General features: G+C 41.8%; 1 protein-coding gene across 3 annotated transcripts in view; it reads left to right on the forward strand.

Annotated features, from left to right (window-relative positions):
- Window positions 1–958: 958 nt before the first annotated feature.
- The window catches only part of CAPN7 (calpain 7), a 34,129-nt gene continuing 10,195 nt past the window's right edge, over window positions 959–24,892 (forward strand). Inside the window, exons 1-15 of one of the 3 annotated variants that reach the window (XM_063124397.1) lie at window positions 961–1,121; window positions 5,886–5,994; window positions 6,786–6,943; window positions 9,363–9,430; window positions 11,856–12,050; window positions 13,610–13,696; window positions 15,957–16,083; window positions 18,461–18,546; window positions 18,869–18,962; window positions 19,158–19,304; window positions 20,125–20,231; window positions 21,266–21,386; window positions 21,648–21,792; window positions 22,831–22,930; window positions 24,701–24,836. In XM_063124397.1, coding sequence (XP_062980467.1) covers window positions 1,020–1,121; window positions 5,886–5,994; window positions 6,786–6,943; window positions 9,363–9,430; window positions 11,856–12,050; window positions 13,610–13,696; window positions 15,957–16,083; window positions 18,461–18,546; window positions 18,869–18,962; window positions 19,158–19,304; window positions 20,125–20,231; window positions 21,266–21,386; window positions 21,648–21,792; window positions 22,831–22,930; window positions 24,701–24,836 — 1,782 coding nt within the window. In that variant the 5' untranslated portion in view covers window positions 961–1,019. Of the gene's footprint in view, window positions 1,122–5,885; window positions 5,995–6,785; window positions 6,985–7,911; window positions 8,047–9,362; window positions 9,431–11,855; window positions 12,051–13,609; window positions 13,697–15,956; window positions 16,084–18,460; window positions 18,547–18,868; window positions 18,963–19,157; window positions 19,305–20,124; window positions 20,232–21,265; window positions 21,387–21,647; window positions 21,793–22,830; window positions 22,931–24,700; window positions 24,837–24,892 lie in introns of those variants that run through there. The other 2 variants (XM_063124413.1, XM_063124405.1) reach the window with 2 other exon arrangements.

The raw sequence follows: 24,892 nt of genomic DNA on the forward strand, positions 1-24,892 counted from the left end.
TATGAACTTTCATAATAAAGGAACAGCACCAGCTAGTGGCATGTTAGAATATTGCCTGCTGGCACCTTAATCCTAAACATACTCTGTGGAGTTTAAGGCTGCAATCCCCATCCAATAGCTTTCTTAAATGAAGTCCTGGCGGAAGAGCTGCACAAGCACCTGGAAAAAAGTACCGAGAGGAGACGCCAGAATTCTACATTTTTCTTTTCTTTTTTTAACACATTGTGCCCAACTTCCAAATTGACTTAGGACACCAATTTCCATCTCCCTGAAGCAAAGAGAGCTGCTCCGAGAAAGCAATGGAGAAATTCAAGATTTTGACGTGGCTGTGATTGGACAGTAGTGTGTGTCCGGGACCTGCCCAGACCCATATTTATTTGGAACTTTTTTCAAGTGAAATCATCATCATCTTCTTCTTCTTCTTTAAAATATTTAAAAGACTAGAACTCTTTTGACCCCAAATAAAGATGGTGCTGGACAGCAGCCCTTCGCTTTGCAGCCTGCCAGCCCCCTTTAATTTCCTGCCTGAACATGCATAGGATTGAGCCCTAAATAGCTCTGATGAACTGAACTCTACTCCAGGAAAGCTTATGCCAGCCTACCCCAACAGGCTGCCCTCCAGACGGCGCCGGACTACACCTCCCATTATTCCCAGCGTCACACATTTGGAGAGCAAATGTTGGAGAAAGCTTGCTTCCGCCATTCTAAACAGCCTGGTCTTTAAAGCGTCAGAAGACGCCTGGATCGGTCCCTCGAGCTCAGCCAGCCACTGAGAGCAGAGGCGCCCGTGTCGCGCAGCCGCGCTACGGTGTAAACATTCCCGGCGAGAACGGAACAGGTGCTGCCCGGAAACCCCACTTCCGGGAGGAGGAGGCGCTAGAGGGCGCGCGTCAAGGGTTGCCGTGACGTCAGGGAAAAGGAAGCGAATATCGAAAGTAATTGGGCTGCTTGCTGCTGTTGCGGTAGTGAGGGTGAGCGAAGGAGGTGGGGGGTCCCGGTCGCCTTTTCTTTCTTCGGCCATGGACGCCGCAACGCTGGAGCAGGACGCGGTGAAGTTTGCGCAGCTGGCGGTTCAGCGGGACCAGGGGGGCCGCTACCAAGAAGCGGCGTTTTATTATAAGGTATGGGGCAGACGCAGCCACTTCCCACCGTCTTGAGGGGAGCGCCCCGCGCACGCCTTAGGAGCGGAGCTGGGTAGTAGAAGGACTCTCCTGAGCCAATTAGCCCTCTTGCCTCATCAGACGGCAGCTGATTTGAATGGGAGTCAACCTGGGTATTTGAGGTGTAGAGTCCTAATGGGTGGGAGGTTTTTACGGGGTGAATGGATGAACTTGTATTTTCTCGAGGTTACCCTACAATGTTAGAATTCATTTCCCCTTCATGGAGGCTCGCCAAAGTTCGAGGCTGTTCTTGTCCTGAATGGAAGAAGCTTTTGATGGTGGTGAAGGAGAGGATTGGATCCTTAACGCAAGTTCTGCCCCCTGCATTTTTCCCCCTTAGGATACACATCCCATGTACAGCTTCTGTGAACCGATGCTATGTGTACAGAGTGAGATCTACATATAAAGTGGGGAATTGCTACAGTAATCCTGATTCCCCTCTCCACCTATTGATTATACCTAGTTTTAAAATGGGTGCATCAGGCATTAGGGTTTGTTTGTTTGCAGTAAATCATAGGTTAATTAACCCACAATCTGCTGCCATTATGTACAAACTGGGTCATTGTATATCAAACAATGACCCAGTTACTCTACCCTGTGCCTGTTTGATGCATTCTCTTCCCCTTCTTATTGTTTTATTATGATTTTATTAGAATGTAAGCCTATGCGGCAGGGTTTTGCTATTTTATTGTTTTACTCTGTAAAGCACTATGTACATTGATGGTTCTATATAAATAATAATAATAATAACAACAAACATACTGTATGTGGTGCCAATATGGCTATTTTGGCTGCTCTCCAAGGTCTCGGGCAGAGCAATTTCCCAGTCCTTCTATGTAAGATCCTTTAACTAAGGCAGTGGTTCTTAACGTTTTTGGTGTCACACCTCCCTTGTGAAAAATCTAATAACCCATGTCTCCCATGTGTTAACTGCCCAAAATTTAGACTTAGGCAGGACGAGTTTGCATTTTTTAGTTTTGTCTCTGGACTAAAAAAATGCTTATTCAATGAAATGGACACAAACACAAGCAATGAACAGTGTTGTGGAAATAAAACCTGTATTTAACGAAAGTAGTTCTAATAGCTACGCACATAAAAGAAGGATAATTTCAAAATAACTTCAATATGATTGCTGTTGCTGTTTGTGCTCAGCAAGAGTAGTTATTTGAGGGACAATGTTAGGCAATGCTAGGTGCATATCATCTCTGGCATCCAACCAGAGATGATATGATTTTCAACCAAGAGTTGAAAATCCAGATTCACACAGATAGGTGGTTGGAAATGGAATTAATGATGAAATAGCTTTCTTTGCCAGAACAGGATATGCAGCCATTTGAGAGCACCAAAATTCATAAAGATTTTGATTGAAGAAATTTTGCTTGACCAAAGCTTTGCTCTGCAATTCACTAAGATCATCTTTTTGCATATCGGCATCATCCATAGAGTCCAAATTAAATATGAAAGGATTTCGAACCCACATGTCATTATTCAATTCGTTTTCAGTAAAATAATCATTAAAAGAATCCATGAGATTATCCAGATGACTCAAAATACTGCATTAAATCTACCCTGAGACATCCTCTGTAAACTGCTCCCCAGAAAAAACGTTTTCCAAAGTTGGAAAATTTGCATAGTTGTATTTCACCACACGTCTCTTCCAAAGTTCCAATTTTTGCTTGAAGGCAGCAACCTTCTCAGTTGCATCCAAAACAGTGACTTGTGATTCTTGAATTGAAATGCTGAGGTCATTCAAGTGTGAAAATATATCTGCGAGATAAGCCAAAGACACAGTGAAGCTTTGGCTTTCAAATTCTTCACACAATTTCTTTTCCTTTTCTTGAAGAAATGTGGCGATCTCAGTTCTTAATTCCATAACATGAGTGAAGACTCGGCCACGTGAAAGCCAACGCACTTCTGTGTGATACAGCAAAACTTCATGTTTGGCTCCAAGTTCTTGGCAAAGTATTTTAAACAGTCTGTGATTCAAAGCCTGAGACCGTATGAAGTTTACAACTTGAACAGCGGTGGACAGGGCTGATTTCAGTCTTGGAGAAAGAGTTTTTTATGCCAGTGCATGACGATGTAGAAAACAGTGTATTATCACCACTTTTGGGGCCTCTGCCTTCACCAAAGCTCCAAAGTCAGATTTCCAATTTTGTCTTCCAATCAAGTCCATTTCTTGGGGAAAAATCGTTCATTACTTGAAGCACATCAGCAGCTTTTGTGGTAGTAAGCAGCGGTTCACAGAAAAGAAATTCTTCTTTAATGCACATATCACTGGCATATCTCACAAAGACCAAGAGTTGGCTGCATTGAGCTTCATTGGTACTTTCATCCAATTGAAGTCCAAAGGGCAGAGTCACTTCCTTGAGTTCTTCCATGAGTTAGACATCAGCTGACATATCCCTAATTCTTGAATTTATGACATCATTTGACAGAGGTATTTCAACCATTTTTTCCTCTGCTCATGCCCGAGAACAACTTCAACCATTTCAAGGGCACGAGGCTTGATCAGAGTTTCACCAATTGTATGTGATTTCTTGTTCTTTGTGATCATATATGACACTTTATAGGAGGCCTCAAGGAGTGAGTTTTTAGTAGTTCCAAAACCGAACTTATTAAGCATACCAGATGAATGGAATTGAGCTTTCTTTTGCTTCATCATTTCCAGCGTGTCTTCAGAATTCCTAGGGTGCATTTTTGCAAAATGTTCTTGCAGTTTGGCAGGCCTCACATTATCGTTACAGAGAACTTTTGCACATAAAAAACACTGAGGTTTTTCGATTCCATCTTTGTCAAGAAAGCATGTGAACCCAAATTTCAAGTAATCCTCACTGTACTTCCTTTTCTTTGACATGACAATCTTTTTGCTAGTGCTGGCTGGAACCTGCCCTCTATTTTCAGGAGCTTTTTCTCTCCCTTCGAAAGAGGCATAGTTTTTTTTGCCTCTTTTGCGGGGGTGGGTGGGTGGGATTTTGGTAGAATTTTCTCCATGGGGAGGGGGAACTGGGTTTCTACATAAAATATATATAAAATCAAATCAAAATACTCTAAATAAATAAATAAAATATATACCTGTTAAAATGTAGCCGACTTTGGAGGAGTCTTGTTTGTTTGTAAACCACCCCTCAGCATTTGGAAGATCCCAGCTGCAAAATCCAATCAAGTTTAGGGAGAAAAGGCCTATGCTGGGAGTTGTAGGCCTTTTCTCCTGTGCTCCTAGGCTAGCAATTGGAGACCATGTGACCTCACCCTCTCCAAACAGCATTCAGATAGAACTCTTGGGCTGCTGCATTTTCAAGGGGTGCTTTTAAAAATATAAAAAAATTGAAAGAAGAAAGGAACAACTGCCTAAACTTCAAAAGGTGGAAACACTGTCACTTTCCCCAAGGAGAAATTCTCCGAAAATTTCTCCTTTCCTCAGCCTTTTTCTCCATAGTTTTTGTTTTCCTCCCATCCCCCATGCAATGCCAAAAAGTGGAACAATCAAAACTTTTGGTCTGGCTCTACTTTTTGCAATAAACCTGGGGGTGGGTGGAAGGGACTTACAAAGCAGTCACTTACCTTGAAAGATAGATTGTTCTTCACAAATGCTAATGCATGTGTAGCAGGTAACGATAACTACGATACTGCACATGGTGTACAAATGAGCTATTTCGTAGCTCCCAAGATTAGTAGAAAGAAATAAGGTTGGGCCAAGCTGCGCTGCTATGTACTTGTAAAATAAACAATTTATAGTTGAGAGGCTACTCATACCTCCCCTGGAGTCAGTCCAAACCTCCCCTGGGGAGGTGAACCCCAGCGGTTAAGAACTCCTGGCTTAGGAGGAAAGAGCTTTTGTGCTAGGGTAACTTGAGCGGCATTTCTGAATGACTTTCTTTGGTGCTTTTGAAATGCCCAATCTTGGAGAAATTGTTCTGAACTGCTAGGTAAGGGCTGTTTGAGCCGAATCTCATTTGAAACCAAAGGACTCAATGGATAACACCTATTAGAAGTAGGACCTGCAGCAAAATGTTTGTGTGAAGTGCTCCAGTTCCCTGTTCAATTCAATCAGCCTTACCCTCCTCCAGGATATTTTATTTCATTCCCTAACAATCAGTTAACATTTTCTGGCCCAGTCTTCACTGGGCTCTTTTTGGGTCTCCTCTCCTAGGGTTCCCCTGCCCCAAATGTTATTTGTACGTCTGCAAACCTTAGGGATCCCCCCCCCAAGTCTCCTGATATGTCCCTCTTGGGTGTGGACTTTATGTGGGCTATTTTAACTGCATAAGCAACGGCACTTGTACCTGAACATTAGAAATTGGCAGGACAATTGTCTCTGTGTCCAAGCAGCCCTTTGTGAAAAGGGAAAACTGGTTTGCACCTGATGGGGATCTATTCTAATGAAATCTGCCTGGCCTCTCCAGCACTCCATCTTAAGACTCTTAAAACCTACAGAGTTTGGGGCTTCAACTGTCTAGCTTTTTCCCTGCCCTCCCTCCAATTGTGTTTAACATCAGACCTGAAGAAGAATTCCGGGGAACTCACTAATTTGTGATGCTTTATCTGGCTCTAATAAAGGTATTATACCCTACTGTGTTGTTGTTGTTGTTTTGGATGGGATTTGAGGTGACCGCACACCAAGGCATCTGTCTGCTTACCAAACCTGGTCGTGCTTATATACTAAGATAAAAATCAAAACAGCCAGAAAGCTTAACACTTGCGTTATCTGTTCTCTTTCTCCAGGAAGCTGCACAAGCTTTGATTTATGCTGCAATGGCAGGATCAACCTTGGACAATATTCCAGGGAAAATAAGTGAATATTTGGAAAGAGTTCAAGCCCTGTACTCAGCGGGTTAGTAAAAAGGCAACAACGAATGCCTTTTCTATCTTTATCGAGGGGGACAGCGAGGCACTTTCTGCGGCACAATCTTTGTGAACCTGGTGACCTCCAGAGGGCTTGGAATACAACATGTAGAATGATAGGAATTGTAGTCAAAAGCATCTGGAGGATGCCAGGTTAGGGAAGGCTGCTACAGCATCACCCTCATAGTCCAAAACCCTAATTCTTCATCAAAATATTTAAATCGTGTGTGAAGTGTGCTTATTGTGCAGATCCCATGCATTCAGTTGTTGAACATGCAACCTATATATTGTTGGCATGTTATATCTTGACTCTTTGAAGGCATAGGAATTTTGTAACACATGAAGGGGCTTTTTAAATGAAAAAGTTTGGTCCCTTTAATAGGCAAGAAGATATTAGTCACTCTTCAGCTGAACAGGTTACTCCGTTACAAGTTTCCTGCATTGTATTTTCGAAGAATGAATGCTTGAACCCATCCCTGTTTTCCTAGAGTCAGTGACCACTTCTACTGAACTCTGAGTTATTTGTCTGCCCAGAGTAGAACAGCCTTCGCCAAGGCTGGCTGGGGAATGATGGGAATTGTAGTCCAACACATCTGAAGTACACCAGCTTGGGGAAGGCCTTTTTGATAGAAGGTCTTTTTATAGCTTACAAGAAATGTATATAATTTGGGTTGTGGGTTTTTTTGTTTTTTTTTTATGAGCACTATTTTCATCACAGATGGAACGAATGTGGCTTAGAACCGTATTTGCTGACTAACAGCTCTAATCATTTTAATCCAGTTCAGTCGCAGAAAGTTGACCCCTTGAAGTCAAAGCAGCAGCTGGACTTGGAGCGTGCCCACTTCCTGGTTACCCAGGCTTTTGACGAAGATGAGAAGGGCAATGGAGAGGAAGCCATCGAGCTGTACACAGAAGCGGTGGAACTCTGTTTGAAAACAGTATGTTAAGCTACAACTTAACTTGGTGGAATTATGTTATGGTAAGAAATTCTTCCGTTTTTGCTGACGCCTGAAATGGAGGGTGTGTGCACACATCAGGTTTGCTTTTGAGCCTTGAATACTTGGCTAGATATAACATGAGAAGAAATCGATGGAAGGGAATAGAGGGAATCACTTATGTCTTTGTGAGTAAGTGGAACGACTTTCAGGTCATGATGCCAACCAGTATGTCAGATCAGTTTACAATAGCATTAGAAACCCTCCTCCCACTATTTTTAAGGGAAAACATGATGTGTATGCACACCCTTTGACACTGGCCTAAAAAGTGGTACCTATATATCTTTGGGGGGTGGGTATCTCTCCCCCACCCCACCCTTGGCTTGCCATTCCATTGAAGCTCTGCATTGAATGGCATATTCTGTACCCACTTAGTAAAAGTACTTAACTGGAAGGTGTCTTTCCAGGTACTGCAGTAACTTTACCATGTGAATGCCCTTCCTGCACTAAATCCAGCTGAAGTAGGAATAAATAGTAGAGCATTTGGGAGCATGTTTCAACTCCCTTTCCCTTTTTCTGTACAAGTGCTGTTCCTGATCTATTAAGAGAAATGCAATGGGATAGAGCTAAACTAAATTAATTGCAATTAGTTTCTGTTGAAATCAGTGGTGTTTTACATAAGTCATGACAAACTTGTCCCATTGATTTCTATTTCCTGAACCCAAGTGCAATGCTCTATATGTCTACTTGGAAGTAAGTCCTTTTAAGTTCAGTGAGGCTTCTGTCCAGGTAGGCATGTGAATAGATTGCAGACTTAGTCTGGATCCAACCCTAACTTGTTTTGGTGTTGCAGGTACCACTTTTTAGTACTAATAAGGCCAGTAGCTAAAACTCATTAGAGGAAGAGCTCACCATCATGATGTAACTCCACCAAGTATGATTATTTCTTTTCTTCTCTTTTCTTGAAATAGAGAGAATATTTGAGAAGGGCAACATGGAAAATGCCTTGCTACTCAAGAGACATAGGTTTAATTAAGCTTCATTTTAAGTCTTTCCTTGAATTGACTGAAACTCTTATCTCTGCTTTAGTACTGAAGCTAACCTTTGTAAGTCTGCTTTGTTCACTAGCTTCAAAAATCATGCCATATGTAAATTTGAATATTTGTGATTCCCCTTTATTTCTATAACTATACTATATACATGGTAGTAACTATATAATAAGTGAACATATATACAAACCTGTAGTTTAGCCTTGATTAATCTAGGGGCTCTGCATGATTTACCCTTACCTGAATGAGGAATTATCCATGTACATGGATGTTGTAATTTTCCTTCCTGATCCAACAGCCAAGATTAGCTAATATAGCTCTAAACGAAGGTAGAATCCCACCAACTGGCTGTTTGGAAGAGGAGAGTAGTGAGCTGGATTACATATCTTTCCGCCCACTACCTGAGTCTGTTGGTGTGCTGTGCACCATGTGAAACAGCATGTGAAGCCAGAGATTTAGTTGGCTTTGGAAAGAGATGCTTCTCCCAGCAGTATCCAGGAGCCTTTCTCTGTGCTACGAGAGGCACGGAGTTCTGTGCCTCTTTCAGCATGGAGGAAGGCAAAATGGGAATGGGCAGGGGTTATGGAATCAGTGGTGTGGCCACACCACTGATATATCAATTAGCTTGCAGAGGGCCCAGTGCAGGGCAGTTCCCCACCACCACCACCACCACCAACTTAAAACAGTTCCCTAACCTTGGACTACAGAATGGGCTAACATAGTGAGCTGAGATCTCCACCTATGGCTGCATTCAGATGATCATATCTTGGCTTAAAAATCTGAGATAGGAGCACACCTTTTGCCCACGCGCACAGCCCTTTCATATCATATTTAACCATAATTTTCTGGTTTATATGAACCGGGAAACTATAGTTACCAGCTTCAGAGCAAGCTAGGATATTAAACTACGGTTTGAAGTTGTTTTCATATCTTGGCTTGTTTGGAAGGGTGGCAACCAGTTTCCTGTTTTGTATAAACTGGGAGGCTGTGGTTAATTCGGGACTTCCTGATTTCATCGCTTATACTGCAAAGGGACTGCATGCATGGGCAAAATATATTATCTCAGATTATTAAATGAAGATATGAGTCTAAATCGGCTCAGTAGCTTTTAACTTTTATTCTTAACTATTATGCTACATCAGCTTCCAAGATCCGTCTTGCTTGAAGCAACTGTGTTTTATCCAGTGTTACATGTGGGAAAGTAAAAATAACAGCAGTCTGAAAGGATTGTTATAAACAGTTGAGTGGTAAATGTGAATGGCATAAATGGAAGGCACTGAAATTCACTGGCAGTTGACCTCTTGATTTCTGTATATGTAGTGTTACATTGACAGTTTGGCTTTTTGATTTTTTTTAATATTAAATATTTAAAGGCGAATGAAACTTCAGAAACAGTTCTCCAAACAAAACTGAAGCAGCTGGCTCGGCAGGCTTTGGACAGGTAGGCTTCTCAATGTTTTGTACAAGTATATCGTGTGAAGACTCCCATCATCGCGTCTCTGTAGCATTAAAAAAAAGTTTCACTGTTTAGCAGCTTTTCATAGAATCATAGAATCATAGAATAGCAGAGTTGGAAGGGACCTACAAGGCCATCGAGTCCAACCCCCTGCTCAATGCAGGAATCCACCCTAAAGCATCCCTGACAGATGGCTGTCCAGCTGCCTGTTGAAGGCCTCTAGTGTGGGAGAGCCCACAACCTCCCTAGGTAACTGATTCCATTGTCATACTGCTCCAACAGTCAGGAAGTTTTTCCTGACGTCCAGCTGGAATCTGGCTTCCTTTAACGTGAGCCCGTTATTCTGTGACCTGCACTCTGGGAGGATCGAGAAGAGATCCTGGCCCTCCTCTGCGTGACAACCTTTTAAGCATTCTCTGCTTTTCAATGATTGCATGGAGTCTCAATGCATGTACACACAAAGCCCTGCGTTATTAGCAGCTGGTGACAGAAAGCACTGTGTAGAATGAACGAATGAGATGGACTAGGCTGAGGAGAAAAGCAGTTTTGCAAGGCCAACGTGAGAGGCAACGCCATGATGCTGACCTAAGAGCAAGCGACATCTTCTTACGCAGAAAAGCAAATGTGATGGCTACTTACTTATCTCTCAGGACGACGCCTTCAATGCAAGCTCCAAACAGGACCATGCAGCTGAAATAGACTAATGTAAAGACATGGGAAACCATGCCTGAGGGGGGGAAAAGCTTGCGCAACTTCATCCATACCACCATTTCACTTTACCCCTTGAAATGATAATTGCCCATGGACCCAATCTTCTGATATTTTGCGAATCCACATAAAGAATTTAGTGTAAAAATATTTTATTTATTTATTTATTTATTAGAATGTAAGCCTGAGGATAGGGACTGTCTTCTTTATTGATACATTGTAAGCCACTCCGAGAGCCTTTTGGCTGAGGTGCAGGATAAAAATAAATAAAATAAGTAAATAAATCGACATTTACATGGACACCCTGCATATGCCTCCCTTACTAGTTTTAGGGAATTTCCATCTATCTGCATATTGACAAGAACTTTAAAAATGCAGGAAGGTTATGCCACTCCCACAATTCAAATGGTGCTCAAAAGGTCTGGGACCTAAGATGAGCCCTGCTGGATTTTTGTGAACCATCCAGAGAGCTCTAGCTATTGGGCGGTATGGAAATGTAACAAATAAATAAATAAATAAATAAAATCAGACCGAGGGTCCATCTAGTCCAGCACTCTGTTCATACAGCGGCCAACCAGCTGTCAACTAGAGACCCAAAAAAGCAGGACATGGTGCAATAGCACCCTCCCACCCACGTTCCCAGCATCTGGTGTACCCCTAAAAGTGGTCTGTAGTATGTAGTGAAAGGATGATATGTAGAAACCCTACTGGTTCTCTCTTGTTCTTTAGCAGTTACCTTCAATTATCAATAATAATGATAATAGAGAGAGAGAGAGAGAGAGAGAGAGAGAGGAACTTTGTAAGTAAAATAGTTACTGGTCTAAACTAAAAAGAAGAAAGAGTGCAGTGTGCCTAATATGAGTATTGTATAAACACTTTTCACTTCATATTGTTCATTAAAAAATCGAGCTATTTTAACTAATGTATTTATTTATTTATTACATTTATATCCCGGCTTTTTTCCTCCAAGGAACCCAAGGTAGCACACATAATCCTCCTCTCCATTTTATCCTCACAACAACCACCCTGTGAGGTTTGTTGGGCGGAGAGTCTGTGACTGGCCCAAAGTCACCCAGTGAGCTTCCGTGGCTGAGTGGGGACTAGAACCCGGATCTCCCAACTCCCAGTCCAATACTCCAGTCACTTCACCACACTGGGATCACATAAATATCAATTACATCCTAATCCTAAACTTTTGAACTTCTGTATATCAGCCCGCAAAGCTGATATCAACAACCACTCAGGCTTGGAAATAGTTATTGGCCTGGTGTTCTGATGAGTAGGAAACTTTAGAAAAACTGGTTCATCTCTTTTACTTTAGAGCAAATATGCCTTTTGTAGTTAATTGTGACTGTGAACTTATTTGCAAGGCTGATGAAGGTCTGGGATGTTGAACTAACTCTTGGTGTGCAAGAGTTCCTCTGAATGCCAGGTGTGATTTTTAATGGGGAAGTTGAGGAAGGATATATAAAATTGTGGAACATGTTATAATGGTCTGTGTTTTATATTAGAATCTTTGAATTGCTGTGTTGTGCTAAACTCCCAGCTGTACATAATGTGTGCTCATGACAATTCAGCAAGAACAAAAATGCAATTGTTGACACTAACAGGTTTGCTCTGTGCAGCGAAGCATAAAGAAGCAAATGAGTAAGAACGATGCAGTTGCTCTTGCTGTGTTTTAAATGCAAGGCTTTTATTTCAGAGCGGAGGCACTGAAGGACGGTAAGCCATCTCAGAAAGACAAATCGGCAACAGGGAAACCCAGTCAGCCCGTGAGGACTTACTTCCCTTTGGGACCTGACTTTTCGTTGAATGATAAGCCACAGACAGTCAGGCCTGTGCATGCCAGTGAATCTCAAGGTCAGCGATACACCACAGAGGAGATTGAGGTGCTCAGGTAAGGGAGAAAAAGGCGCTTCTAGGGGTTACTACATGTCAGTCTAATGTGCATTCATTTCAGTCATTTATTACATTTCTAGACTGCCCAATAGACAAAGCTCTCTGGGCAGTTTACAAATATTAAAAACCTTAAATACAATATTTTAACGTATAATGTATAAATGCGTACATACACACGCACACACAATTTTAACAATCAACAATAAGAAATTCCAGGAACCGTTAAAACCCCCACCATATTCTGCCAAATGCCTGAGTAGAGGAAAGTCTGAACCTGGCATTGAAAAGATGAGTGTTGGCGCAATAGTTGGGGGGCCACCACAGAGAAGGCCCTCTCCGTTTTGCCATCTTCCAAGCCTCCCTCAGAGGAGACATTCAGAGGATTGCCTAATTTAGACTGCAATCTTATGTACACTTACCTGGGAGTAAACCCAGTTGAATACATTGGCCTGGTTTGCAGGTGCCCATTCAATAAACCAGCCCCCCTCACCCCCGCCTGGTAGTTTGCTGTGTTTTATTAACCTGCTGAGGGTTAGGGTTAACGGTGTGGGTAAAAACCTTCCACAACCCTAAAACAGGGACAAAGAGCAGCATTGCTGGTGGTGGAGGGACAGTTTTTCCACACTTGGTATCCCATCCCACCCCACTCCTTTAAAACAAGCAAAAGTAGGGCTCTGTATAGAGCTTTAGAGGAACACAGAGGAAAGCGGCAGTAGCGACTGCTGGCCTGGCAGGCTGGCTTCAAAGAAATGAAGCCACCTGGTGCTCTGGAGAAGTTCTGTCCCCAATCTTTTTGTGTCCGTGGGCACTTTTGGAATTTTGAGGGGGTTGGCTGCCATGAGGGGGCTTTCCACTTCATAAAATGGCTGCCATCGTGGGCACGGTCTGTCACAAAGTACTCATTTCCCAGAAGGCAAACTGGTGAGACTAAAAGAAAAGTAATTCCCCCAAGAACCTAAGTACAAGGTGAGGGTGTCTGAACACCAAAACACAAAACGACTCTTTTGAACCCAAATAAAGATGGTGCTGGACAGCAGCTCTTCGCTTTGCAGCTTGCCAGCCCCCTTTAATTTCAAAAACGATGGATTAAAAAGGTTTAAAAAAATAAAACAAAAATTAAGATAGGCATGGAGCCTGGCAGGCATCAAGAGAGCTGTCTGCAACCATATTGATGTCCACAGACACCACATTGGAGACCTGAGTGCTAGATGTTCCTTTGTTCCAACTGGAGCAGTGGTCATTCAGCACAAAGGTTTATTTTAAAAACAACAACAGAAAATGAGTTCAAAATCTGAGGTGTTGGTGCCTATTCATTTTACGACCAAGGCTGGAATGCTCATTAAAAAAATACCTGAGAGAACTGTGTAAACAGAATTTTTAATTCAAAATTGAAGGAAGACATTTGCTGACTCTTTAAAGGAGGAAATCCACAGTGTCTAGTTCAGGTCTCCATGCTATGGAGGGCCCAAGGTACTACATTAAGCAGATGGCATGATAGGAAACAAATTGATTTTGAATAATATTGTGCTTGCAACATCTTGCATTTTGTCTTAATAGGAAGACATCAAAGATAAATGGCATTGAGTATGTCCCTTTCATGAGCGTTGACCTGAGAGAGCGTTTTGCTTTTCCAGTCCCTTTCTCGTAAGTTTATTTATTTATTTATTACATTTATATACCGCCCCATAGCCGAAGCTCTCTGGGCGGTTTGCAAAGGTTAAAAACAGTGAACATTAGAAACAAATATACAAAAATTTAAAAGCATAAAAACAACAATATCCATTTAAAACAACTATTCTGGGGTCAGTTAAAAACTCAGCCTATGTTGTTAACTGCCTGGGAGAAGAGAAAAGTCTTGACCTGGTGCTTGAAAAGATAACAATGTTGGTGCCAGGCGAGCCTCGTTGGGGAGTTCATTCCGTAATTGGGGGGCCGCCCCTGTCCCTTGTTGCCATCTTCCGAGCTCATCTGTCTCCCTACTCCCTGAACTGTTTCCTCATCTCTTATGATTAAGAGTTTTCAGTGTCAAGGGAGCAATGATCACTTTTCATCCTTAATTGCTAGAACATGTGGAAGGTGAAATGCATTGACATTTGCTCATCCTGCATAAATTCATTCGATTTTTAAAAGCCAAATGTAAAAAGCGTGGTTGTTGCATAACATCTGTTGTACCCATGCTAAGCCATTGCTCAGTGCTACAGTTAGAGAGTGCTTACGAAGTCATGTGTTAGCGACACACAAACATACACAAAATTGAAAAACTGACTCTGCCAAACTGGCTTTACCAAATAGGTGAGCACCTATTTGTACATGGAGTGGCAATTGGAAGCCACGGTGGTTAAGTATTTTGAGTTAAACATTATGGGTTAGCGTGTTGTGCGAACCATGACTTAACACGTTGTGTGAACCATTCCTAATCAAGGCAGCTACATAACCACAGTTTAAACATGCTCACAAATAATTTACTGCCAAAGGGTTAGCAGCCTAGCTTAGCATGTCATCTGACTAAACGCAGGGATATAAGGGGCGTCTTGATCCCTAAGTGATCATTCTAAGAAAAGCTGGGAGGATCTTTCCTTTTAAACTTTTAAGGATCCAAGGATATGTTCACCCCCGCTATAAGTTGCATAACTCCCAAAGTTCCATCTGTAACGCAGTGGCTATGTGGGTCAATGGTGTCATGAACAAGACTTTTCCAGAGCCTTTCTTCTAAATAGATATAAATTGTCTTCACTATGTGCACTCTGACATCCTTTCTTCATCTCTTACAATTCTCTTATGCTTCTCTAACTGACCCGTGAACTAGCCCTAACATTCTGGCCTCTAAAGAATGGGTGGTAGAGGGACATGAACTCATATGAATCCATATGTAAACCTGGAAAGGTCATTGTCGAATAACTGACAGCAAAGCCACTATTGTGATGAGAGAGCTGTTTTATCTTGTGGCTTGCTAGATTGTGGGTAGATTAGATCCATCTTTGAATAGCTCAGGAGAAAAACTTAATTCCAGTCAGAATCTAGCAGGCTTCCCCTCCAGATTTTTGGGACTAATTTCTTTTTGGAGACTAAAAGAATTAGGAGACCAAAATATCTAGAGGGCCCCAGATTGAGGAAAGTTGTCATATAGTAGATTACTTTGGTTGTTGGTAGTGATGGACACCAATTTGGATGGCTTTAAAAGGGAGGTAGATAAATTCCCGGAGGAGAAGGCTATCAATGGCTACTGGCCCTGGTGGCTATGTGCTACCTATGGGCAACATGGGTGGGAGACTGCTGTTACACCATGTCCTGCTTTGTTGGTCCCTGGCCAACAGCTGGTTGGCTACTGTGTGAACAGAGTGCTGGGCTAGCTGGACCCTCGGTCTGATCCAGCATGGCGCTTCTTATATAACAAAGTGTAAGTAGTCAGTGCCAGGGTGGGCAGGCAGGGCTCCTACTCAAGGTAGGAGCCCTGGCAAGGTTGTTCAAGAAGTAGAGGTGGAAAAGTAGGAGCCAGAGGAATCCAGAATACGTAGAACAGTGAATAACTGGCCTCGCAAACTTAATAGGTAGGTAGAAAATCTTTGGGACTTTGAGTCCATACTTGCCCTGAAAAAAAAAAAGGATGATGAAATGATTTTACCAGTTGATGGATTTTATAGTTCACTAACAGTTCTTTTTATTTTTCCAGGCATTTTAGTCTCTTTTAAACCTGTTATTGTATTTTAAATCTCTGCATTACTGCTAGGTTTTATCCTGGTTTTACTTTTATACTGTAGTTTAAAACTTTTAAATTATATATTGTATTTAATGCTGAATTTTGTGGTTTTAATTGTTGTGAACTGCCCAGATAGCTTCGGCTATTGGGCGGTATAGAAATGTAATAAATAAATAAATAAATCAGAATGAATGGTTTTGATTTCAGAGATAAATGTGGTAAGTTGCCATTGTCTCCCAAGCAAAAAGCAATGTTTTCTCGATGGGTGCGTCCAGATGACATAAGCAACAATCCCATCATGATCTATACTGTGTCAAGCTTCAGCATAAAACAGGTAATGAATGTTCTTTCAGATCTGACCATTTTTGGTCTATACCTGTCATTTGTCAACTGTAAGACTAAAGGAGTTTAAGTTTTCCTTACAATCTAGCGCAGCCGTTCTCAACCTGTGGGTCGTGACCCCTTTGGGGGTCGAACGACCCTTTCACAGGGGTCGCCTAAGACCATCGGAAAACACATATTTCACAATATATAATTACATATTGTTTTTGTGATTAATCACTATGCTCTAATTATGTTCAATTTGTAACAATTAAAATACATCATGCATATCAGATATTTACATTACGATTCATAACAGTAGCAAAATTACAGTTATGAAGTAGCAACGAAGATAATTTTATGGTTGGGGGTCACCACAACATGAGGAACTGTATTAAAGGGTCGTGGCATTCGGAAGGTTGAGAACCACAGATTCTAGCGGATGCTAGTTCTTCCTTTGTATATCTCGTTTTCGTAATGGTTGAGGCCTGCAGCCTTTTTTTTAAAAAAAAACTATTGAGTCAGAAGTGAATCCTATTCGTTCTCTTCCTCATATGTTTGCTTACAGTTTTATGGAACAAAACAGAATTTAAAGCTGAATATGAAGTCTGTCATAGTAACTCAGTCTATGTGGCATTTTCACTGTCTGTAAAGAAGACTGGCGATCACAATTTGCCTTTGCCCTTTCCCGCTCCTTCCTTTTGAAAGTAGCAACAAGCTGCACTTGTTCTTTCTTCTGGCCTCGCTAGCATAATGTGTCAATTACTCTGGGAGTCATAGTTCAGGAAGCAGAACTGCTGTTCCGTTTGGCGTCTCTAACACAATAGACCAGTTGTGTTTAACAACGCAGGGCATTGACAGACGCTTTAGAGGAAAATAAAACCAGTGACTCCATCTTGCTCATTAAAGTGAATGGAGAATATTGTCATTAATGAGTTCGGATCCAGCAGAACCAGGTTTTCATACCTGATTGGGCAAAATGGAAGCATTTAGAATTGTTTATCTGCCCGGACCCTAAGGTCATCCTCAGGGGTCCTTCCCCGTGAGCCCCTGCCAAAGGAAGTGAGGCGGGTGGCTACCAGGAAGAGGGCCTTCTCTGCTGTGGCACCCCAGCTGTGGAATGAGTTCCCTAAGGAGGTTCGCCTGGCACCTACACTGTATTCTTTTAGATGCCAGGTGAAGACCTTTTTATTCTCTCAGTATTTTAACAGTCTATAAATTAATTTTAACTTTGCTGTTTTAAATTTGTATTTTAACTTTGTATTTCTGCACTGCTGCTGATTTTATCCTGGTTGTGCTTTTATATTGTATTTTATAGCATGTTTTATACTGTTGTTTAATACTTTGAATGGTTTTAATTTTTGTGAACCGCCCAGAGAGCTTCAGCTACTGGGCGGTATAAAAATGCAATAAATAAATAAATAAAGAAAGAATCTGTCTTCTGAGGGAGCTGAAGTTTTAAGTGCATTTTCCTTGAATTGATCAGAATTATTTTCATTTCAAAATCCATATTAGTGCAATGCCTTTTATCAGGCCAGCTCTGAGGTGACAAAAAATCTATAAGCTTTCAACATTTCCAGATCTTTTCATCAGGCAGGGTGTTACTAAAAAGTATTGGGGTGGGGTGGAGGCAATAGGAACCACACTAGCATAATATGTCAATTTTATGGAAGCAGTTCAGGAAGCAGAACTGCTGTTCCGTTTGCAGTCTCTAACACAATAGAGACAGTTGTGTTTAACAACACATGGCAATGACAGGAGCTTTAGAGGAAAATAAAACCAGTGACTCCATCTTGCCCATTCAAGTGGATGGAGAACATTGTCATTAATGAGTTCGGATCATTAATTGGGGAAAGCTGAGTTGATGTTGAAGACATTGAGCTGGTTCGCACGATCATGGAGTGGAAATAAGACAGCCTTGCTTGGCTTGCATGACATGACAAGCTGTGTTGCCGAGAGTAATTATGTTAATCCCTCTGGAACGTGACAGCAGATGGGCGGGGGCGAGGTGTGTGTTGCTGGCAGGGAAATAAGCCACCATTGCTTATTTCCCCTCTGTGATGGTGTGAACCAGGCCATGGTGTTGCATGGCCAGAGTCTTTAAACTGAACTAGGAAAGGGGGGATGCAGATATTCACATTGAGGTCTACCAGGTGATGCGATGATTTCACGTTTCACCTGGATCTTCCCCTGGGGACCGCTGGGAACAAAAGAGAAGCGGTTAATCCCCCATTATTTAAAAATAAAATCCAGCTCTTTCTCAGAGCGGTTGTGTGTTTCTTATGAATAGAGGGAGCTAATTTGTTGCTTTTTCTGAATTCTTTTTGCATTGGCTACTACACAGCAGTGTGCCCTTATTTACTCTTTCCCCCCCTCTCCCTCTCTCTCAGACAATCGTGTCAGACTGTTCCTTTGTAGCCTCACTTGCTATTAGTGCTGCATATGAAAGACGATACAACAAGAAGTTGATTACCAGGTACTCTCTATTCTGTCAAATGACTTGCAAGATCATTTGGTGCTGCCATCATATAAGGATAGAATACAACAAAAAGGTTGCCCCATAATTTTTTTAATTTGTATTTGCTATAATTTTGTTTGTTGTCTCTAGTGTGTTCCACCCTTGGAGAGTTTTACTTTTCCATATAATCAGGCAAATTTCCCTCTCAAATGTGAGCTTGCAATATTACTTATGCCTGAGTTCTAAGCAGACAACATTGGGTTGAAATAGTCTTGGCCTAGTTCGCAGCATGCTTACGGAATATATTCTGATCTTTTTCCTATCTCTCTCCTTCAAATAGCATTATTTACCCACAGAACAAAAAAGGAGAGCCAGAATATAATCCATGTGGCAAATACATGGTCAAGCTGCACATCAATGGTGTCCCCAGGAAGGTAAGGAACTGGTCACTTACTAGCTGTCCTGAGTCACTCCATCATATTGTATAGCTGGGTTTAACATCACAATGTTGTGTAATAATGTATTGGCTTGGTTCTGTGAGGGCCTTGATACCAAGTGCAGCTGCTGCAGGCTTCTTGTTTGTACTGTCTGCTTGATTTCTCTCTCTCACTCCCCTCTGTTTTGTCCAGGTGATAATTGATGACCTGTTACCAGTAGATCACAGTGGAGAACTTCTCTGCTCTTATTCAAACAACAAAAATGAACTCTGGGTATCATTGATAGAAAAAGCTTACATGAAAGTAATGGGAGGCTATGATTTTCCAGGATCAAATTCTGTGAGTACCAATTTATTCTTGGCATGGAGTAAATGTTTATGCGGGCAAATTTCCTTGATAAACAACACAACTTAGGATAGAGAAGGAAAAGTAGATTGCTGTATTGTTTGTTCATTGTGGCACCTAGGCTTTTTCCAGCATGGCAAATCTGTTGGAGTGAGTAATATTCTTGTGGGAATGTTCTCAGCAAATATGTGCTACCTTGACCAAGGTCTAATACTAAGCCTTAAGAATTAAATTCTAGAAACATAATGCGTTTGGATACCTTAGTTCTTTCATTGTTTCTGAGCTTTGGGCCCTTATTACTCAATTTAATCTTTGCAACCAAGAAGGGAAGAAACTGTTATATTTGGCAACAAAAGTAAGACGAAAAGTCATAAGCAGCAGTTCTATCCTCCGTGAATCCTAATCTGAACATTTCTGTCGGCTGTTCCAAAATCTGTGGTGCTTTCATCAAATCAGCTTGCAGGCCAATTTATAAATTGTAAGCTGATTTATAGTATTGTGTGTTTATAGGCCCTATATATACACAAGACTATTTTTGTCATTGAATTAGTGTTGTGAATATATAGGGCCTATAAATACACAGTGCTATAAATCAGCTTACAATTTTTAGCTGATAATATTGGTTTTGTAGGAAGTTTCAGGTATGCCTGCATTGAAAAGAAATGATGTCTAGAACTTTCAGAAGTGGAGCTGTTATTATTTAAACGTTGTGCTTATTAACACAGTACTGTTTGGGGGGGCGTTCCCATGTAGACGGTGCTAACACAGATTTCGATTATCTTCCTTTTGTTGATGAAATCTGCTTATGTTTCAGAATATTGATCTCCATGCATTGACTGGCTGGATACCCGAAAGGATTGCTATGCACTCGGACAATCAATCTTTTAACAAAGACAATTCCTTCAGAATGCTTTACCAGAGGTAACATTTTTTGTCTGGTTTCAGAGAACCTCCAGACCCAGTGTTACAAATGGAATTGCTTTTTATTGGACCTGCTTGCTGATGGCATTTTAAGTAAAAGTGTGAATGAGCAAAGTTTTTGCGATGTCTACTGAGAATGATTTAGATTTGGCACATTTAGATTTGTTTGGGTGTTGTTGTTGTTTTCAGTTTGTTTATTTCTTAAGAAGTTGAAAAAGGCACAGATTTGTCCCCAAAGTTCTTAGGTTTTTAGCTACACATTACCGTTCTTTAGACTAAGGTAAAAGTGCAAGCATATTTCAGAGCATCAAAAATACCTGGCTGTGAAGTTGAGGCTATATTATGTTTGGTGTTCAAGTTTTTTTGGTTTCAGATGCTACATCCAGGCTCCCAATCCCCAACCTGGTGCCCTCCAGATGTGTTGGACTAGAACTCCCAGCATGCCTCAGCATGGCTGACTGGACCATGCTGGGAATTGCAGTCAAACACATCTGCAGGGGCCCAGATTATGGATGGCTGCCATAGCTACAACACCTGAAAGTAGTTCTTTGAGATTTCTGATTGCTCTTGCGCTCTTACTCCAGAACCTCTAAGAGTCTCCAATTATGCCATGACATTGTTAAGCTTTCCAGAATGCCATCTGCTTCCCCCCCCCCCAAACTTCCTCCAGAGCTGTAAATGGACATAGAATAAGGAACGGCAGTGGCCAGTTACTCTTGCTGTATCGTTTCATTTTCATTTATTATTATAGCAACCCTGAATGGGTTTTAGCCAGTTACAAGTCATATATAAAATCAAATACAACAAATACATCAATACATATATTACATTATATAGTATTATTCCACGTCCAATAGAACTCCATTTGAATTATCATAGTTCTTAGAGTACATTCTTATTCAAAAAGGCTTTCCTGATTTTTGCTGCATTCACCACAAAATAGGCTAGATTCAACGATATAGAATTCATTGTGAAAAGATGGACTCTTGCTGTAAGCAAACTCTAAAGTTAGTTTTCTTGTTCTTGGTGTCCAGGTTTCACAAAGGGGATGTGCTCATTACAACAGCCACAGGAATGATGACTGAAGAGGAAGGAGAAAGATGGGGTTTGGTGCCAACCCATGCCTATGCTGTTTTGGATATCAGAGAATACAAGGTACCAACAAAATGAGAGCTTTTGGAAACACCTCCTTAAAATTGACAGATTTCTTAAAATTGACAGGGTTAAAACTGACCCTTTGTGGCGCTGCTTAAAAGTAGGGGAGAAAGAAGCCATGAGGTTTGTTTGGGGGGTGGTTTTTGGTTTTTTTTAAAATCAACTTTATCTAGACATTCTAAGGATTGAGTGGTATTTAGTTTCCTGTGTTTATAGAGATAAATGTGTTAATGGAATAATCCAGCTATTGTATATTTCTAGGCGCTTCGATTCCTCCAGTTGAAAAATCCCTGGAGTCACCTACGCTGGAAAGGAAGATATAGTGAAAATGATGTGAAGAACTGGACCCCTGACCTCCAGAAATACTTAAATTTTGATCCCCGAACAGCTCAGAAAATAGACAATGGTAAAGGAGCAGTGTACAGGGAAGTTTGAACAAATGGGATTGTGAATGGCTCACTTGCCCCAGAGTCGTCCTTGTGGAATAAACTAGGTGCTTGGGACGGAGTAGGAAAATCCCATTTTTCACTGGTCTCTAGCAGGATGGGAACCAAGTACCCTTGTCCTTCTGTCCATTATGAACAAAGAAAAACAGAAAGGTGTCAGTGTCACTAGCAGAACGTTTTGCACAGGCGGCTGTTTCCCGCTTTCAATCCCTGCCCGTATGTGGGCAAGCGTCTGAGCATGCAGAAGACTGTCAATGTAACATAATTGGTTGATGCTGCAATCCAGTTATACACACTTACCTGAGAGTAAGTCCTACTGAACACAGTGGGACTAATTTCTTCGTAAACGTGCATGTAGATTGCTCCATGAAGGTGCTTTGTCCGAGCTAAGTTGTGGATTGGATGTATGAGGTTAATCACTTCCGCTGATGACCATTGCAGATTTTAAGCTTTTGCAGAGCAGCAGAAGACAACCTTTAAAAATTATGCTGTAACTTTGTTTTTAAAGCAAGCGCAATTAAATTGCAAAAAATGCCTCAGTGAAGTTGTCGCCTTTACAAGAGTTCTCCTGGAAGTAAGCTCCATTGATCTCAAAGGGACTTATTTTTGAGTAAACATATACAGGGTTGCACTGTCTTAATAATCCTCTTCTAAGTTGCTGCTTTACTGCTTGACAGCCAGGATTTCCATGTGGTTTACATAAAAACAGTTTAAAAAAATAAATACTTAAACAGTACAACAAAGCAGTAAACCAGAGCAGTGCATGATTGATTACATCAGGAAACAGTGTTAATACATTGCATTTGTGTTGAAACATAGTTTTACATTGAGAGTATTTCCCCTACCACTTGACAATTTCCTGTAATTGCACTGTACTGCTAACGTTCAGATACTTTACAACCTTTTAGCTTTTATTACCATTCTAACATGTGCATGTTAAAACTAGCTTGTTGAGGAAATGTATCTCACCGTGGACCCACGAATTTTTTTCCTTGTAGGGATTTTCTGGATCGCCTGGGAAGATCTGTGCAAGTATTATGATGTTATTTACTTGAGCTGGAATCCAGCTCTCTTTAAAGAATCAACATGTATTCACAGGTTTGTTCCCAACAGAAAGGCTGCAATATTCTTCTCCCAACATACTTAAAATGTTATCTTACTAGTAACTCTTAGGCCAGCCTTTCTCAACCTGGGGCGCTCCAGATGTGTTGGACTACAACTCCCAGAATGCCCCAGCCAGCTCTGCTGGCTGGGGCATTCTGGGAGATGCAGTCCAACACATCTGGAGTGCCCCAGGTTGAGAACCACTGTCTTAGGCAGTGTAAGTTTACTTTACAGCTGCCTGGGCTTTTAGCCCACTCATGGGAGTCTTCTTGCATACGTAATGCATAATCTGAACTTGGGCTGTGAAGGTCCCAGTTCTGGCAGATTCCACCAGCTCTAGAATTTATTTCTGTGACGGTGGAAGTTGCTGTGGCTGAGACATCCTTGGTTGTGCAATATCAGTGAAGCTGCAACCCAGTATCCACTTCCTTGGGAGTAAGCCCCATTGCACTGAAATTCATCTGTATACATCTGTGGCTGGCTCCAAACCATCGTCATGATGTTCTGGTGGTTTTCTTCCCTCATTGTTTCCTACCATCTCTGTAAAGATAGAATTGTGGCGTTGGAAGGGACCACAACGGTCATCCAGTCCAACCCTCACTTTGTACTTTGTGTTTCATTGGCTCAGATGTTGACACTGGTTTAACAGGCAGATCGCTTTGCCAGCCTTTACAGCCAACGTGTGCAAACAGAATTTCTCTCTCCATCTCCCTTATTTCATATTAGCAAATGGACTCAGCCTCACACGGGGGGGAATATCCCTTACGTTGATACAGCAAACGCTGCCAGCAAATGAGAGCCAGTATGGGGTAGTGGTTAGAGCGTTGGACTGGGACTCGGGAGATCCCCACTCAATCATAAAGCTCACCGGGTGACTTTGGATCAGTCACCGACTCTCAGCCTAACCTACCTCGAGAGTTCTTGTGAGAATAAAATGGAGAGAAGGGCCACGTATGCCACCTTGGGCTCCTTGGAAGAAAAGGCAGGATATAAATGTAACTAAGAAAGCAGGTTGCAGATTGTGAGAGACATCTGCCTGAGACCCCCGAGAGCTGCTTGCTGCCTGTCAGTGCAGATAATACTGGCCTTCCAGTATAGTAAGTAGGAAATAGTGTTTCTTCCTAAACCCTATTTCCTACTTACTATCAGGATCATTGTCCTTCAAAATTAGTGATGGCTTCATGCAGCCTTCCTCAACCTGGGGCGCTCCAGATGTGTTGGACTGCATCTCCCAGAATCTCCATTCTGGGAGTTGTAGTCCAACACATCTGGAGCGCCCCAGGTTGAGGAAGGCTGGCTTAGAGTGTGGATATAGAATCATAGAATAGTAGAGTTGAAAGGGGCCTATAAGGCCATCGAGTCCAACCCCCTGCTCAATGCAGGAATCCACATTAAAGCATACTTGACAGATGGCTGTCCAGCTGCCTCTTGAATGCCTCTAGTGTGGGAGAGCCCACAACCTCCCTAGAGAATTGATTCCATTGTCATACTATTCTAACAGTCAAGAAGTTTTTCCTGATGTCCAGCCGGAATCTGACTTCCTGTAACTTGAGCCCATTACTCCTTGTCCTGCACTCTGGGAGGATCGAGAAGAGATCCTGGCCCTCCTCTGCGTGACAACCTTTCAAGTATTGGAAGAGTGCTATCATGTCTCCCCTCAATCTTCTCTTCTCCAGACTAAACATATGTTTTGTGTGCAGCAGTTGCAACTTCTTTCATTAAAACACGACTTGAGCTTTTCTTTCTTTCTTTCTCTCTTTGCAGTACCTGGGATGCAAAGCAGGGTCCTGTAAAAGACGTATACAGCCTAGCTAACAACCCACAATACAAACTGGAGGTCCAGTGTCCACAAGGTGGCGCTGCAGTGTGGGTTCTGCTCAGTAGACACATTACTGACAAGGTATTTGCCACTTTTCTAGGCGACTTGAGCGTGAAAAGTGCTATCAGGCCCAGTAG

Source organism: Elgaria multicarinata, chromosome 1 (assembly GCF_023053635.1).
Source record: "Elgaria multicarinata webbii isolate HBS135686 ecotype San Diego chromosome 1, rElgMul1.1.pri, whole genome shotgun sequence".
NCBI lineage: Eukaryota > Metazoa > Chordata > Lepidosauria > Squamata > Anguidae > Elgaria > Elgaria multicarinata.